This window comes from Hyperolius riggenbachi, chromosome 1 (assembly GCF_040937935.1).
Source record: "Hyperolius riggenbachi isolate aHypRig1 chromosome 1, aHypRig1.pri, whole genome shotgun sequence".
NCBI classification, from domain to species: domain Eukaryota; kingdom Metazoa; phylum Chordata; class Amphibia; order Anura; family Hyperoliidae; genus Hyperolius; species Hyperolius riggenbachi.
In genome coordinates, this window is record NC_090646.1 from 662,225,160 (window position 1) to 662,244,360 (window position 19,201).

General features: G+C 46.9%; 1 protein-coding gene across 1 annotated transcript in view; it reads right to left on the minus strand.

Annotated features, from left to right (window-relative positions):
* Window positions 1-1,165: 1,165 nt before the first annotated feature.
* Window positions 1,166-19,201, minus strand: part of LOC137560938 (von Willebrand factor A domain-containing protein 5A-like) — a 178,610-nt gene continuing 160,574 nt past the window's right edge. The window contains exons 18-19 of the mRNA XM_068272130.1: window positions 12,897-13,023; window positions 1,166-1,509 (exon numbers count right to left, since the gene is read on the minus strand). Of these exons, the coding sequence (XP_068128231.1) occupies window positions 1,415-1,509; window positions 12,897-13,023 (222 nt within the window). The 3' untranslated portion in view covers window positions 1,166-1,414. The remainder of the gene's footprint in view (window positions 1,510-12,896; window positions 13,024-19,201) is intronic.

Below are 19,201 nucleotides of genomic sequence, written 5' to 3' on the forward strand. Positions count from 1 at the left end.
ACCATAGTTTTGCTGCACATTTTTGAGACTAAAATTGATAGGTTGTATTACAGCCAGCAGATATAAAGATATTATTGATCTATGCATAGCAAGATCAGAGTATTTATATAAAGAATCTGCTCTTATTGGACTGGTGGAACACTTCCGCATTTTTTAGCACAGGTTTATAGACGTCCCCAGTATAGGTAGCCAGGTCTATAGGTGCCCCAGTATAGGTAGCCAGGTCTATAGGTGCCCCAGTATAGGTAGCCAGGTCTATAGGTGTCCCCAGTTTAGTTAGCCAGGTCTATAGATGTCCCCAGTTTAGTTAGCCAGGTCTATAAGTGTCCCCAGTATAGGTAGCCAGGTCTATAAGTGTCCCCCAGTATAGGTAACCAGGTCTATAAGTGTCCCCAGTATAGGTAGCCAGGTCTATAAGTGTCCCCAGTATAGGTAGCCAGGTCTATAAGTGTCCCCCAGTATAGGTAACCAGGTCTATTAGTGTCCCCAGTATAGGTAGCCAGGTCTATAAGTGTCCCCCAGTATAGGTAACCAGGTCTATTAGTGTCCCCAGTATAGGTAGCCAGGTCTATAAGTGTCCCCAGTATAGGTAGCCAGGTCTAAAAGTGTCCCCAGTATAGGTAGCCAGATCTATAGGTGCCCCTGTATAGGTAGCCAGGTCTATAGGTGTCCCCAGTATAGGTAGCCATGTCTATAGGTGTCCCCAGTTTAGTTAGACAGGTCTATAAGTGTCCCCAGTATAGGTAGGCAGGTCTATAGGTGTCCCCAGTATAGGAAGCCAGCCAGGCCTATAGGTGCCCCAGCCTGAAGGGGGGGGGGGGCAGTGGGCACAGAGCGGTGGGGAGGGGGCAGCCTTTCCCCCTACCTCACCTGCCCCCCCCCCCCTTCCACACTCCCCCCTCCAGAATTGCAGCCAGCCAGCAGCAGGGAGCAGGAATAACTTACCAAGCGCAGCCGCCAGAGCTGTGTGCCGCTGGTCTGGTCAGATCTTCTGCACTGTCCAGGAAATACAGTGAGAGCGTGATTGGACAGTGCAGAAGATCAGAACAGCGGCACGCAAAGCTCTGGGCAGCGCTCAGTTCCCGCTCGCTGCAATACATTCTGGAGGGGGGATCGTGGAAGGTGGGGCCCCAGGCGCCCACTGCTCTGTGCCCACTGCCCCACCTTCCTGTGCCCCCTTCTGTTTAGCACAGGGGCGGGGGGCACCATGTAATTAGAAGGCCCTCTGGGAAAATTCCCGAGCTCCCGGGGGCCCAGTCCGACCCTGAACATGTACATAGGGCACACATAATCTTATCTTAACTTTTTCCCAGAACTCTGTGTGTATAACTTTGGTGTGGAGGAAAAAGGCACAAAATCAACTCAGCAAAGAGAAGTTGCAGCATAACTGGATAGTGCCAGGAACCCAGAACTCTCAGCTCAAAGGTGGACTCCTCTTAAACACATTAAGGTCCACGGATGATCTCAGCAGATCATTGGCAGCTCTGACACACTCGGCCAGCGAGGAGCCTGGACAAACATAAAAGTGATGTCAAGGTTAAAGAAAATCTGTAACAAAAAAACCTCCCCTGGGGGGTACTCACCTCGGGTGGGGGAAGCCTCCGGATCCTATTGAGGCTCCCCCCGTCCTCCTCGGTCCCACGGCGGCGGCGAAAATCCTCCTGGAGCGTCGGCGATGTAAATATTTACCTCCGTGGCTCCAGTGCAGGCACAGTATCCGCTCTCTGCACGGAGATAGGCGAAAATAGCCGATCTCAATCGGGCCGCGTAGAGCTGATCCGATGGAGATCGGCTATTTTCACCTATCTCCATGGGAAGAGCAGCAACAGCGCCCCCACTGGAGCCAGGGAAGGTAAATATTGCACAGCCTGACAAATTGTCGGCTGTGCGTTCCGTGGGCTGCAGCGAGACCGCCGTGGGACACAGGAGGACGGGGGAAGCCTCGATAGGGTCCAGAGGCTTCCCCCACCAGAGGCGAGTACCCCCCAGGGGAGGTTTTTTTCAGTACAGGGTTTTTAAAAAAAAAAATACATTCTGCAAACATACTGTAAGTCAGTGCTACACAAGTCATTTTGTAATGTCAAGTGGTTTTCCAGAAACATAAGGACATATTTCTGTCAGCATTCAGACGGCAGCCAAAATAACCTAATATACCTTCCCATGATGTATTGTGGGGATTTTCTCTTTTGCTCTGTGCTCCTGAGTTTGCACCGGCAATCAGTCAGAGGAGGAGAGAATGGAGGGAATGCAGAACCAGTTACTGTGTGGACAGTGGATGTGTGTGTAGCTAACATAATCTAAAGGAGAACATAGAAGGGATGGGATGATGGGGGAAAAGGCTGCTGGGAGTTTGCAGCTCACTGAGTAATGCCCTGAGGACTGCCTGATCATTTCCCACAAGGCATTGTGCTAGATAGTGGGATGGGTCAGGACAAAGGAGGAGAGAATTCAGAAATCAGACACTGCAGTTGTCTTTTAAGACAAGTAAAACAGCTAATAAAAGAACTGGACAAAGACAAAAGCTACTGATTTCTTGGTGGTAGTAGATATGGTTTCCACAAAGCTGTATGACTATACCAGAAAGTCTAACCCTTCCCACTCAGTAAGGGGGGGAGACCATGTTCAATGGCCCTTCCCACTGAGAAGAGCGAGAGGGGGGGAAGGGGGGGCTTCATGTTCTATTGCTCGTACCTCTGAGAAAAAGCAAGAGAGGGTGAGTAGCATCAAGTTTCATGGCCCCACCCATTGAGAACAGGGGGAGAGTGGCATCATGTCCCATGGCCCCACCCATTGAGACCAGGGGGAGAGTGGCATCATGTCCCATGGCCCCACCCATTGAGAGCAGGGGGAGAGTGGCATCATGTCCCATGGCCCCACCCATTGAGAAAGGGGGGAGAGTGGCATCATGTCCCATGGCCCCACCCATTGAAAACAGGGGGAGAGTGGCATCAAGTTCCATGGCCCCACCCATTGAGAACAGGGGGAGAGTGGCATCATGTTCCATGGCCCCGCCCATTGAGAGCAGTGGGAGAGTGGCATCATGTCCCATGACCCCACCCATTGAGAGCAGTGGGAGGTAGGGTATTGGCAATATGGACATACCGTCTCCCACTGACAACTGGAAGACAGTGGTGAATGGCAGCATGGGCCACCCTTCCACCCTCTGGGAGGTTGCAGAAGTAATGAATTGCTGAAGTTCCTAACATGTTTTATTGTTTTGAACTCTTCTGAACCTGACTTGTTTTCTGAGGTGTAGAGAAGCAGAGTAAAAAAGTCTCTCCACCACTCAGGACCACCCACATTAATATCTACTGCCTGTGTACCAACGCCAGTTTCTGAGACATGGTAGATTTTTACTCCAGCATTCTTGCACGCTTTGACAGCTGACCCCCTCTGGAATGAATGAGGGGCCATGCTGATTATCTGATCACTAGAATCACAATACAGTAGAGCAGGGCCGGCCCCTGTGGGGCGGAGTAGAAATGGAAAAGTACCAAGTGTGAAAACTTGTAAGTTTTCACACTTGGTACTTTTCCATCTCTACTCCGCCCCACAGCAATGACATCATACGTTCCACATGGCAGTTGCTGATTGGTGGAAAAGCTTACACTCCCCCTTCTTAAGACACTGGAGCATTCTATGTGATTACAGAGGCGCTCAGTGTGGTTTTGATGCTGTTAAGGTAAGCCAGTGTTCAGGCAACGCTGGTCTGTTGTTTGATTGTCTTATTGTTCTATTGTTTTATTGTTTAACAGAGATCATTATCACTACCATTTCTAGTACTATTATACTTTGATTGACCTCGTCCTCATCCTGGTAATAATACATATGTTTACCCTATATTCTATAGATAATAATATGTATATATATATATTTTTTACTTTATATTTTTGTTCTGTATTTTTACTCCATATTTTTACTATATATATTTTTACTCTTTGTCCTTTTAGCTGTAAATACGTTTTTACCTCTCTTGGTGACACGTTTGCCCTCCCCCGTCTTTCTTTAAATTTAGACCCAATACTGAATCAACAGGTAGCTCCCATTTATTATTATATACCACTTGATCCCATTAAGGAACATATTAATTTACATGCATTTATTCACCTGATCAAATGTACCTCTATTTATAACTGTTGCATGAAAAGCAAAAGGAATACAGTGGCCAGTAGAGCTAATAGGCTAAATCCTGAGTTTTCTACATGAAAATGTTCTGCATAAAATCACTTTGCATAGAATTGCATGATTTAAGAGTGTTGCATAATAAGTACCTCTGAATATGTTTTGATGTTCATATAGTTATGTTTTGACATTGAATTGTTTGTGAACATGAGTGATACTCACAAAACCTGCCTTACACTATGTCCTCTGACACTTTGTTTTCAGCTGTATGCTCCTTTTTTCATTGGCCTGATGAAGCGGGATTGAGCCCGTGAAACGCGTTGCCTATTTTTACTGTGGAGTATAAATAAATTGTTGTTTGACTGTTGATGCCACAGTCCTTCCTTTGTTTGCTTTGTCTGCATGGATGGGATAGGCCCACCACTGCCCCATCGGTTTTAAGCTCGTTTAAGTGACTTTTATTCTATTGGCGCCTCTGGAAAGCTTCTACATACTTGGCAATGAAGGCTAGAACCTTTCAGGAATATTAATAAAATCAATCAGTGGGACAGTGAGGGCCCTTTCACACCAGAGGGCTTTTTCGGCATTTTAACGCCACGGCCGAAGTTGGCGTTTTCCTAGGTAACATGAAAGTCCATAGACTTTCATTTTACCTTTCACACTTAACGCTGCGTTTTGGAGCGTTGCGTTTTGAAGCTCCCAGGAGCTTTTTTAGGGCTGACCACGGCGTTTCTTATTACAATTGATACTAATGTATTGGCGTTAAAAACGCCATGAAAACGCCTGCAGCCAAAACGCAGCGTTTTAGCCTTTTACCACTGCCTGTAGTGTGAAAGAGCCCTTAGGGGCTCCCCCTCCATTTGGAATGATAGCACAGCACCAACAATTTGCACCACACATTATAGCCACAGTGCACCCCCCCCCCCCCCAAAAAAAAACACCCTTAGACTCAGTTTAGGTAGGTAGCCAGGTATAGGTGCCCCCAGTGTAGGATCTCCTGTGTAGGTGCCCTCAATATAGGTTGCCAAGCATAGGTGCCCCAGTATAGGAAATGAGTTGAAGGTGTTGATGCTCTCAGTATAGGTACCCAGGCATAGATACCTCCAGTATAGGTAGCCAGGTGTCCCCCTATGTCCTCCTCTGCATGGGCACAGTACAGGGAGTCCCTGGCATTGCGGTGGATTGGAGGTTGGTATTGGCAGGCGTTCACAAGTCAGGAACTCCCTGCATTTGGTCTATAAGACGCAGTGACTTTTTCCCCCACTTTTGGGGCAGATAAAGTGAGTCTTAGGCCTCAATTCACTAAGCTTTATCAAACACTTTATCAAACGTTTGATAATTTACCTCATGAGTAAAATCTATTTTTGAATTCCCTAAGGTGTTATAGATTTATTGAACGTTTTATTGATAAAACATTGGATTAATCAATAACACCTTAGTGAATTCAAAATTAGATTTTGCTCATGAGGTAAATTATCAAATGTTCGATAAGGTGTTCGATAAAGTGAAAAAAGTGAATTGAGGCCTTATAGTCCAAAAAAATACAGGAATTAAAAATTATAGCCTTGGGGGAGGCATGGAGCCCAGTCTTTAAAGGATAGGTCCGAGGAGAAAAAAAACCAAGATCTACTTACCTGGAGCTTCCTCCAGCCCCTAGCAGCCTATCTGTCCCTTGCCGCAGCTCCAGTGTTCCGGAATCCCCTCCGCTGCAGATACCGCCAGGTCGGCATCTTCTGTGCTTGCGTGAGCCCATGGCCGCGCCACTCACAATCGCGTGGCCTGGAGCAATCTGTGCAGAACGCTCCAGGTAAGTAATTGATTTTTTTTCTCCTCGAATGCGTCTTTTAAGCACAGCAGAGCCCGTAAACAGCCTGAAAGGTTGGCCTTCACCACTGCTGACAATTAGTGCTGGGTGGTTGCTTGGGGCTGCTGGTTACTTGAATTCTGGATAACTGGGTCTCTACTGTACTGTACATCTATTTAGTGCCGCTGCAGAGTCTCTAAAAATAAATAATCTACCTCATTTTGACATCTCTGCATGGAAAACATATGGAATAATCTGAAAGTTTTACTTCTCAATTGGAGATATTTACATATTTTTGAAAAAAAAAATCTGAAAATGTTTTATTTTTTAAGCATATTTAATCTTAAAAGCAAATTCCAGATTTATCATGATTAAATGATATCAAAGAAAGCCATATTTGTCCTGAAAAAAAAACAAACAAACAAAAGAAGACTAATGGTGCCCACTGCCCATACATGGTACAATAAAAACATTCGAATTTCCCATTTTATTCGACCAAAACAATCAAATTGAATAAAAGTCAATAAGAATCTTTTTTTTTCGATTAAGAAAAACAAACGATTATCCCATTTTTTTCAATAAATATCTGATTGGACATGTTGGAAAAATCTTTATAGTCGATAATGTCTAATCAAAAAAGAATGAAAAAAATTGTACCATGTATGGGCACCATTATTATTATTATTAATTGTATTTATAAAGCGCCAACATATTACGCAGCGCTGGACATTAGTTTAGGTTACAGACAATATTTAGAGGTGACAAACAGCAATACGACAATACAGGAATACAAGCAGGCCAGATCACACAGCACAGTATGAGTACAAGGTAATGCTTAGTCACAGGATGGAGCATGGAGATTACACAGCACAGTATGAGTACCAGGTAATGCTTAGTCACTGGAGGGGAGCATGGAGATCACACAGCACAGTATGAGTACAAGGTAATGCTTAGTCACTGGCTGGAGCATGGAGATCACACAGCACAGTATGAGTACAAGGTAATGCTTAGTCACTGGATGGGAGCATGGAGATCACAGCACAGTATGAGTACAAGGTAATGCTTAGTCACTGGATGGGAGCATGGAGATCACACAGCACAGTATGAGTACAAGGTAATGCTTAGTCACTGGATGGAGCATGGAGATCACACAGCACAGTATGAGTACAAGGTAATGCTTAGTCAGTCACTGGATGGAGCATGGAGATCACACAGCACAGTATGAGTACAAGGTAATGCTTAGTCACTGGAGGGGAGCATGGAGATCACACAGCACAGTATGAGTACCAGGTAATGCTTAGTCACTGGATGGAGCATGGAGATCACACAGCACAGTATGAGTACAAGGTAATGCTTAGTCACTGGATGGAGCATGGAGATCACACAGCACAGTATGAGTACAAGGTAATGCTTAGTCAGTCACTGGATGGAGCATGGAGATCACACAGCACAGTATGAGTACCAGGTAATGCTTAGTCACTGGAGGGGAGCATGGAGATCACACAGCACAGTATGAGTACCAGGTAATGCTTAGTCACTGGAGGGGAGCATGGAGATCACACAGCACAGTATGAGTACAAGGTAATGCTTAGTCACTGGAGGGGAGCATAGAGATCACACAGCACAGTATGAGTACAAGGTAATGCTTAGTCACTGGAGGGGAGCATGGAGATCACACAGCACAGTATGAGTACAAGGTAATGCTTAGTCAGTCACTGGATGGAGCATGGAGATCACACAGCACAGTATGAGTACCAGGTAATGCTTAGTCACTGGAGGGGAGCATGGAGATCACACAGCACAGTATGAGTACCAGGTAATGCTTAGTCACTGGAGGGGAGCATGGAGATCACACAGCACAGTATGAGTACAAGGTAATGCTTAGTCACTGGAGGGGAGCATAGAGATCACACAGTACAGTATGAGTACAAGGTAATGCTTAGTCACTGGAGGGGAGCATGGAGATCACACAGCACAGTATGAGTACAAGGTAATGCTTAGTCACTGGAGGGGAGCATGGAGATCACACAGCACAGTATGAGTACAAGGTAATGCTTAGTCACTGGAGGGGAGCATAGAGATCACACAGCACAGTATGAGTACAAGGTAATGCTTAGTCACTGGCTGGAGCATGGAGATCACACAGCACAGTATGAGTACAGGGTAATGCTTAGTCACTGGAGGGGAGCATGGAGATCACACAGCACAGTATGAGTACAAGGTAATGCTTAGTCACTGGAGGGGAGCATGGAGATCACACAGCACAGTATGAGTACAAGGTAATGCTTAGTCACTGGAGGGGAGCATGGAGATCACACAGCACAGTATGAGTACAAGGTAATGCTTAGTCACTGGCTGGAGCATGGAGATCACACAGCACAGTATGAGTACAAGGTAATGCTTAGTCACTGGAGGGGAGCATGGAGATCACACAGCACAGTATGAGTACAAGCTAATGCTTAGTCACTGGCTGGAGCATGGAGATCACACAGCACAGTATGAGTACAAGGTAATGCTTAGTCACTGGATGGGGCATGGAGATCACACAGCACAGTATGAGTACCAGGTAATGCTTAGTCACTGGATGGAGCATGGAGATCACACAGCACAGTATGAGTACCAGGTAATGCTTAGTCACTGGATGGGAGCATGGAGATCACACAGCACAGTATGAGTACCAGGTAATGCTTAGTCACTGGAGGGGAGCATGGAGATCACACAGCACAGTATGAGTACAAGGTAATGCTTAGTCACTGGAGGGGAGCATAGAGATCACACAGCACAGTATGAGTACCAGGTAATGCTTAGTCACTGGATGGAGCATGGAGATCACACAGCACAGTATGAGTACCAGGTAATGCTTAGTCACTGGATGGAGCATGGAGATCACACAGCACAGTATGAGTACAAGGTAATGCTTAGTCACTGGATGGAGCATGGAGATCACACAGCACAGTATGAGTACAAGGTAATGCTTAGTCACTGGAGGGGAGCATGGAGATCACACAGCACAGTATGAGTACAAGGTAATGCTTAGTCACTGGCTGGAGCATGGAGATCACACAGCACAGTATGAGTACAAGGTAATGCTTAGTCACTGGATGGGGCATGGAGATCACACAGCACAGTATGAGTACCAGGTAATGCTTAGTCACTGGATGGAGCATGGAGATCACACAGCACAGTATGAGTACCAGGTAATGCTTAGTCACTGGATGGGAGCATGGAGATCACACAGCACAGTATGAGTACCAGGTAATGCTTAGTCACTGGAGGGGAGCATGGAGATCACACAGCACAGTATGAGTACAAGGTAATGCTTAGTCACTGGAGGGGAGCATAGAGATCACACAGCACAGTATGAGTACCAGGTAATGCTTAGTCACTGGATGGAGCATGGAGATCACACAGCACAGTATGAGTACCAGGTAATGCTTAGTCACTGGATGGAGCATGGAGATCACACAGCACAGTATGAGTACAAGGTAATGCTTAGTCACTGGATGGAGCATGGAGATCACACAGCACAGTATGGGTACAAAGTAATGCTTAGTCACTGGATGGAGCATGGAGATCACACAGCACAGTATGAGTACAAGGTAATGCTTAGTCACTGGATGGAGCATGGAGATCACACAGCACAGTATGAGTACCAGGTAATGCTTAGTCACTGGATGGAGCATGGAGATCACACAGCACAGTATGAGTACAAGGTAATGCTTAGTCACTGGATGGGAGCATGGAGATCACACAGCACAGTATGAGTACAAGGTAATGCTTAGTCACTGGATGGAGCATGGAGATCACACAGCACAGTATGAGTACCAGGTAATGCTTAGTCACTGGATGGAGCATGGAGATCACACAGCACAGTATGAGTACAAGGTAATGCTTAGTCAGTCACTGGAGGGGAGCATGGAGATCACACAGCACAGTATGAGTACAAGGTAATGCTTAGTCACTGGAGGGGAGCATGGAGATCACACAGCACAGTATGAGTACAAGGTAATGCTTAGTCACTGGCTGGAGCATGGAGATCACACAGCACAGTATGAGTACAAGGTAATGCTTAGTCACTGGATGGGGCATGGAGATCACACAGCACAGTATGAGTACCAGGTAATGCTTAGTCACTGGATGGAGCATGGAGATCACACAGCATAGTATGAGTACCAGGTAATGCTTAGTCACTGGATGGGAGCATGGAGATCACACAGCACAGTATGAGTACCAGGTAATGCTTAGTCACTGGAGGGGAGCATGGAGATCACACAGCACAGTATGAGTACAAGGTAATGCTTAGTCACTGGAGGGGAGCATAGAGATCACACAGCACAGTATGAGTACCAGGTAATGCTTAGTCACTGGATGGAGCATGGAGATCACACAGCACAGTATGAGTACCAGGTAATGCTTAGTCACTGGATGGAGCATGGAGATCACACAGCACAGTATGAGTACAAGGTAATGCTTAGTCACTGGATGGAGCATGGAGATCACACAGCACAGTATGAGTACAAGGTAATGCTTAGTCACTGGAGGGGAGCATGGAGATCACACAGCACAGTATGAGTACAAGGTAATGCTTAGTCACTGGCTGGAGCATGGAGATCACACAGCACAGTATGAGTACAAGGTAATGCTTAGTCACTGGATGGGGCATGGAGATCACACAGCACAGTATAAGTACCAGGTAATGCTTAGTCACTGGATGGAGCATGGAGATCACACAGCACAGTATGAGTACCAGGTAATGCTTAGTCACTGGATGGGAGCATGGAGATCACACAGCACAGTATGAGTACCAGGTAATGCTTAGTCACTGGAGGGGAGCATGGAGATCACACAGCACAGTATGAGTACAAGGTAATGCTTAGTCACTGGAGGGGAGCATAGAGATCACACAGCACAGTATGAGTACCAGGTAATGCTTAGTCACTGGATGGAGCATGGAGATCACACAGCACAGTATGAGTACCAGGTAATGCTTAGTCACTGGATGGAGCATGGAGATCACACAGCACAGTATGAGTACAAGGTAATGCTTAGTCACTGGATGGAGCATGGAGATCACACAGCACAGTATGAGTACAAGGTAATGCTTAGTCACTGGATGGAGCATGGAGATCACACAGCACAGTATGAGTACAAGGTAATGCTTAGTCACTGGATGGAGCATGGAGATCACACAGCACAGTATGAGTACCAGGTAATGCTTAGTCACTGGATGGAGCATGGAGATCACACAGCACAGTATGAGTACAAGGTAATGCTTAGTCACTGGATGGGAGCATGGAGATCACACAGCACAGTATGAGTACAAGGTAATGCTTAGTCACTGGATGGAGCATGGAGATCACACAGCACAGTATGAGTACCAGGTAATGCTTAGTCACTGGATGGAGCATGGAGATCACACAGCACAGTATGAGTACAAGGTAATGCTTAGTCACTGGATGGAGCATGGAGATCACACAGCACAGTATGAGTACAAGGTAATGCTTAGTCACTGGATGGAGCATGGAGATCACACAGCACAGTATGAGTACAAGGTAATGCTTAGTCACTGGATGGAGCATGGAGATCACACAGCACAGTATGAGTACCAGGTAATGCTTAGTCACTGGATGGAGCATGGAGATCACACAGCACAGTATGAGTACAAGGTAATGCTTAGTCACTGGATGGGAGCATGGAGATCACACAGCACAGTATGAGTACAAGGTAATGCTTAGTCACTGGATGGAGCATGGAGATCACACAGCACAGTATGAGTACCAGGTAATGCTTAGTCACTGGATGGAGCATGGAGATCACACAGCACAGTATGAGTACCAGGTAATGCTTAGTCACTGGATGGAGCATGGAGATCACATGGCACAGTATGAGTACAAGGTAATGCTTAGTCAGTCACTGGAGGGGAGCATGGAGATCACATGGCACAGTATGAGTACCAGGTAATGCTTAGTCACTGGATGGAGCATGGAGATCACACAGCACAGTATGAGTATAAGGTAATGCTTGGTAACTGGAGATTAGGCAAGTTAGGTTCCCTCAAATGCATAGCATGGGTGCACAGTAATGGAGGTGCATGATCAGGTAGGACACAAAAGGAGGAAGACCCTGCCCAAAGGCTTACAATCTAGAGGGAGAGGTAGGGGACCAGAGTTCAGCTGTGGGTTTAGAGCAATTGTGAGGGGTAGTAGGCCAGAGTGAAAAGGTGAGTTTTGAGGGCCTTCTTGAAGGTGTTGAAGGAGGGGGCTGCCCTAATGGGTGGAGGTAGGGAGTTCCATAGTGTTGGAGCGACTCTTGAGAAGTCCTGGAGGCGTGCATGGGACTGGGTGATGCGGGGGGCGGTCAGGCGAAGTTCATTGGAAGAGCGGAGTGATCGGCTAGGTGTGTACCTCTGAGTAAGATCAGAGATGTAGGTTGGACAGGTTTCGTAGACGTTTGGGTAGACTAAAAATTGCACAAAATGTTTCAGGCATAGTGCAAGTGTAAAAAAATTGGTTTGGTCTTGAAGTGGTCTAATGAACCCAGCCCAGTGTAGACATATAATAGTCATTTCTATGGGAGAAATAGGTAAAATTAGGCCTGCCGCCTAACAAACAAGGTCACTGTGCAGCACCTGTCTGCTTCAGAGAAATGCACTGTATGAACATTTTCTGAGGTCACACTCCCACCCCAATGCTCAGGGGCATACCTGCAAATCATGCCTCCTTCCTGGCACACTATGATGATCCCGCTTCATGTTCACACCCCTTTTCCCCTCCCTCATGGGGCCCCCCAAATGCCAAGGTATATATAGCAAGTGTGGCCATAATCCTCCCACCCATAGTAAATATGGCTACAAAAGCACATGCTTTGGAGGTGGGCTGTTTTCTTCACAGAGGGAGGGTAGGTAGGGGCTCCATACAATCCTAGGACCGCCTGCACCTGCAGAGGCTGCACCCTCATTAGTTACGCTTACCTGCTCTGGGTACGACCCATTGGACAGCCCTCCACTTCAGGCGCTCCCACCACAGAATCATGTCCCGGCAGTTGTGGTAAAGCCAGACCACCGCCAACACCGTCGCCCACACCGATGCCGTGACATTCTGCAGAGGACGAGATTACACAAGAAGTATTATTTCTGTCCTGGCACAGATCTCAGGAGGTTTTTTTTAGTTTCTTTATCAGTGATACAATTTCTGCTCTATGGGGTTTTAATGTTTTTGTCAATTGTCCAGCCCTTGATGACAGACATTCCCTTCCTGACACCTAATCCTCCTCTTTAAAGGGACTCAGAGGAGTGCCCAAATTTAAAAAAATACACTTACCTAGGGCTTCTTCCAGCTCAGGGTAGGTGGCCAGGTCCCGCGGCGTCCTCCTGGCTCGTCTCCTTCAGCCTCCGCCGGCCCCCCGTTTTCAGCGTCACCCGGCAACACCCGGGCCTGGTGTCAGCCGACTCTTCCTGGTTAATGACGCAATGCCTCATCACGGCGGCTGGCGTGACAGATCTGCGCATGCGTGTAAAACCCTCACATGCTCAGACCTGTCACGCCGGCCGCCGTCATTAATCAGGAAGAGCCGGTCCATACCAGTCCGGGGTGCCAAGGTGCAGTGGGTGGTAAGATGCAAAGGTCCAGCTTGTACTAAGTTGCATTGGGTGCTGAGTTGCCAAAGTACAGTCTGTATCAAGCTGCAGTGGGTACCAAGGTCCAGTTTGTATTGGGTGTCTATTTGCATTGGGTGCTAAGTAGTATTTGTTGCTGAATGAGTAGCAGATGTTGATAAACAATAGTGGGTGCCATGTGAGTGTTAATTAGTACAGGGAGCCATTCGAGTGCTGGGTACAGGCCAAGAGTGGGTACTAGGTGCATGTAGGTGCAGTGGGCAGGGCATGAGTGAGTAGGGATTGCCATGTGTGGTCTGGATGTGTGCCATGGGAGTACTGGGTCTCATATGGGTTCGGACCAAGGGTGGGTACTGGGTGCTATTTGGGTGCTGCCCATGGACAGGTTCTAGGTGCATATAATGGCTTGGTTTTTTGGTGTGGAATGGAGGACTCATTAGGATCAAGAGGCTTCTCACTCCCGAGGTAAGAGCACCAAAAGAGTACTTTTTTCATTACAGAGTCTCTTTAAGCCTCAGTCTCAGAAACCACCTGCTCCGGCCTGTTGATGTATTCGAGTAAAGGTAGAGCTTTCTCATGGCAAAGGGGGTATCAGCTACTGATTGGGATGAAGTTCAACCTGGGTTAGAGTTCCTCTTTAGGGCAGTGTCCAAGGCTATAAGGTCAAAAGTGCATGTCATCCGTCACAGAATCCATCCTGTTCAACACACGAGCTCTGCAGACATCCCCCTGTGCATCAAGGTCCTGGTACACAAGAAAAAGTGGTAAATCTGCGCTTTGGTGTACACTGCAAAAACTTTTGTAGAAAGCTTTATTCTGCATGCCAGAGGAGAATGCGCTATAACAATCAGCAACTTACATTTCAGACCCACTAACCAAAATAGAACCTGATCGTCACCCAGCGCTTTTTTCTAGTCAAATACAGCGCTGCCTCCTCTCCGTACAGTCCCTTCCTTACACCCAATCCTCCTTTTTACTGTTAACCCCTTTCTGACACCTTACTCTAACCTGTCTCCTTTACACTAACCTCTTCCTGTTGCCTGACTCCAATATCTCTCCAGAATTTACTCCTTCCTGTTACGGAACTTGAAACTCTCAACCTAACATGAGACATGACAAACCTTCACCTGCTAAACCTTACATCAAATGCTAACCTCTCCCCTAACACTAACACGCCTAATCTGTGCCTAACCTTAGCTAATTCTCCTAACCATTATTCTCCTTCTGTTGTTCATTTTGGCTTCTGTGTCTTGGGGCAAATTTGTCTTCCTGTACAAATATCCAGGTACCAGTTACAGGGCTGACAGTTTCTGCACTAGTGCCGACAATTTCCAGAACCTTCTGATGAAGGAAGCTGATATTGAACCCAAACCAAGCATTTCATCGACAAGTGACATGACACCAAATCCACCTGCTTCACCTTTAAGAGCACAGAAAAAAAATCCCCACAAATCGATCCTTAAAGTGAATGTTTACCGGTTTTAAAAACAAAAAGTCAGATACTCACCTAAGGAGAGGGAAGGCTCGGTCCTAATGAGCCTTCCCTCTCCTCTCCCGGTGCCCGGTCCCGCGCAGGATCCCCCGTGGCAGTATTCGACCAGTTCGGTCAAATACTGCCACTTCCGCATGCCGAAGGGAGCTTTCGGAAGGCTTCGGGAGCACTCGGGCTCCCGATGACGCGGCCGCTCCATACTACGCATGCTCGCGCGTACGTAGTATGGAGCGGCCCGTCTTCGGAACCCCGAGTGCTCCTGAAGACCTCCGAAGTCCCTGCGGCGGCGGACGGGAACGGGGGATCCAGGGCAGCACCGAGGGCACCGGGAGAGGAGAGGGAAGGCTCATTAGGACCGAGCCTTCCCTCTCCTTAGGTGAGTATCTGACTTTTTGTTTTTAAAACCGGTACCCATTGGCTTTAAAACATTGGAGGGGTGTTGGTGGAGAAGGCAGCACAGAGGAGGAGGCAGCAAAGCAGAGGAGGAGATGTGGTGGAGAAGACAGCACAGTGGAGGAGGAGTTGTTGTGGAGAAGGCAGCAAAGTGGAGGAGGGGTGGTGGAGAAGGCAGCAGAGTGGAGGAGGAGTTGTGGTGGAGAAGGCACCACAGCAAAGGAGGGGTTGTGGTGGACAAGGTAGCACAGCAGATGAGGGTTGGTGGTAGAGATGTCTCGAACCTCCGATTTTAGGTTTGCGAACCTCGAACGCGAACTTCCGCAAAAGTTCTGGTTCGCACGAACTTTGCGAACTGCGATAGACTTCAATGGCCAGGCGAACTTCCAAAACTACAAACACTGTTTCTGGCCACAAAAGTGATGGAAAAGATGTTTCAAGGGGATCATTCATGAACCGGTTAGTATAGCTTAAAAGGCGTCCTGTGCGGATGCATAACGGCCAGCTCCTGCTGTCTCTCACCACCTGCCTTCACCTGTCACCTTCACCTAGGCTGGCACCCGGTGCACCGCCTAGGTGAGGGTGACAGATGAGGAGGCGGGGAGGACAGCGGGAGCCAGAGCTATGCGCCTGCAGGACGCATTCTAAGCTATAATTAGTATAGCTCGTGGGAGATCTTCAATCAACTTAATTGAAGATCGCAAGATGGAGGATATTGGCGTGGGACATTTCCGAGGATATTGGCGTGGGACCTTTTTTTTAAAGGTACAGGCAAGTATTTCTGGTTAATTAAAAACATTAAAGGACTTTTTTCGTGGTTGTGTTTTTATTTCATGTAACCCTTTGTGGAAATGGGTAAGGGGTACTTTGTACCGCTATACTCATTCCTCCTGGGAGGGGGGTGGGTATCTGGGGTCCCCTTCTTAAAGGGAGTCGTCGCCCCCACCTCCTCCTGGGGCACTGGAGGTGGGGAAGAGCCCCTTGTCCATGGTTTAGTCAAGGGCTCGGGGGAGAAGGGAAGGCATGGCTGCCCCTCTCCCCCAGAGCCCCCCCATACCATGGACCATGCGGGCTGGTGTAGCTCAGGGTGCGAAGCCCCACACGGTCAGGGCTCCACATTCTGGCTATCCCAGCCTGCATGGGAGACAATTGGTTACAGAGAGCTCAGTAGGGGGGACCCTACGTCATTTTTTTTTAAGATTTCCCACACACAGCACATAAAAATAATAAAAAATGTAATTTTTAAAAAAAAGATTGCTTCCTGCTATCTTTTTAACATATCCTGCAAATTTGGTGTTGCTAGGATGTAAGGGGCCTTTGCTATTAACTGCTAAAGTCGGCGGGTGATGATCAACCAGAGTTATGGGTGTGTAAAAATGCTGAATTTTGCCATTGGCTTCCATTAGGCTCCCTATTTCACTTATTAAAAATCTCAAATCTCTTCAAAGGACAATGGCTCAGCAGTGGAAATTTTTCTAGCATTGTAGGGACTTTTAGGGGTCTCAGAACTGGTGATTTTGGGGCCCTTAGGCCAAAGAGGTCATAGCCTTGGGTCACAAAAGCTTGTTTTTTGGTAGTGGTGCCAGTGACGAACATAAATCGCCGCCATGGCTGTTAGCAAAGTCTGAAGCTCACGAAATGTCACAAGCAGGTAGAAGGCATATTGTTGTACTTGCACTCCAATTTTGGGTTCCCTACTTTTCTACAAAAACAGAATTTAATCATTCGCGTTCCGTCGTTTTCACTTGAGAAATGTTCACCTCCCATTCATTAGCCTATAACTTTATCACTACTTATCACAATGAACTGATCTATATCTTGTTTTTTCCGCCACCAATTAGGCTTTCTTTGGAGGGTACATTTTGCTAAGAGCCACTTTACTGTAAATACATTTTAACAGTGAGAATAAGAAAAAAACTGAAAAAAATCATTATTTCTCAGTTTTCAGCCATTATAGTTTTAAAATAATACATGCCTCCATAATTAAAACTCACGTATTGTATTTGCCCATATGTCCCGGTTATTACACCGTTAAAATTATGTCCCTATCACAATGTATGGCGACAATATTTTATTTGGAAATAAAGGTGCATTTTTTCCGTTTTGCATCTATCACTATTTACAAGTTTAAAATAAAAAAATGTAGAAATATTGCATCTTTACATTGATATTTAAAAAGTTTAGACCGTTAGGTAAATATTTACATGTTTTTTTTTTTTATTGTAATGTTTTTTTTTTTTATATATTAAACATTTTATTTGGGTAGTTTTGGGAGGGTGGGAGGTAAACAATAGGTTTATAATGTAAATGTGTGTTGATTTTAATTTTTTTTTACTTTTAGTTGTAGTATTACTTTTTGGCCACAAGATGAGTTTGTTTACATGACGTCACTCTAAGCGTAACTCACGCTTGGAGCGACGCATAGGGTACGTTACAGTCAGAAAATCCACTGATTCCCTGATTGCCTGGCTAACAAACCGCGGTCCGGGAGCGCGCGTGCACGCGTGCGATCGGCCGCGGGAGAGCGCGGTAGCGCGCATGGTTCCTGGACGTAGTTTCTACGTCCAGGAACCAAAATAGGTTAAAAAACTTTTTTTAAAAGCTATGCGTCCTATGTGGACTCATTCTCTGCTATGTGGGGGGCGGCAGATATCTTTAATCAACTTTATTGAAGATCGCAAGATGGAGGATATTGGCGTGGGACATTTCCGAGGATATTGGCGTGGGACCTTTTTTTAAAGGTACAGGTAAGTATTTCTGGTTAATTAAGAACATTAAAGGACTTTTTTCGTGGTTGTGGGCATCTGGGGTCCCCTTCTTAAAGGGGACTCCCAGATGCCACCATGAACCCCCCACCCCCAGGGAGTCATCGCCCCCACCTCCTCCTGGGGCACCGGAGGTGGGGAAGATCCCCTTGTCCATGGATTGGACAAGGGCTCAGGGGGAGAGCGGCCTGGGCTCCTCATTCTGGCTATCCCAGCCTGCATGGGGACAAGGGGTTACAGAGAGCTCGGCAGGGGGGACCCCACGTCATTTTTTGGGGAAATTTCCCACACTCTGGGCATAACAAAAAAAAGTAATTTAAAAAAAAAAAATGTATATGTATGTATGTATGTATGTGTAACGATTGTGGAACTTTCTCCGTGATCAGCGCACAACGCGTGCGCTGATATGGCGGAAATCCTCCACAAGCGTATAATTGCAGGCACCCAACAAAAGGTGCTACGCACCCGTAGAGGGAAATTCCTGTCGGCAGATGGCGCTGGGGAGTGCAGAGGAACCAATCCTCTGTACCTCCACAAATGCCAGACAGGAATTGTACGAAGCACAGAACGCAATCGCAAGAGAGGCGATTGCGAATGAGAACAAGCAAAGGGACAGGTTGTATGTGTGTGCGTCAACCTAGTCACCACCCTGCGACAGTGCACACACAACAGCAGATATGAAATAGGAACGCGATCGCGAGAGGTTCGATCGCCAGACGTGACACAAGGCAGATCAGAACAGAATACGAGGTTAGCAAAGGCACAGCAAATAATACAATGAGAATAACAAGGAAAATAACAAACGCTAGCTGAACGCGAACACCGCACTCATTCGCAGCAGTGCACGCGTTCGTGCGCGGTCTCCGCGTGTTACGCACAACAGAGACAAGCACGCCTAACTAACCAAAGTCAGACAAACACGAAACAGAGAACGCGAGCGCTTGCTTAACGGTTACCTCACCGAGCCTACAGCAAGCGTTCGTATCAGACAAGACAGACAAACGTGAAAC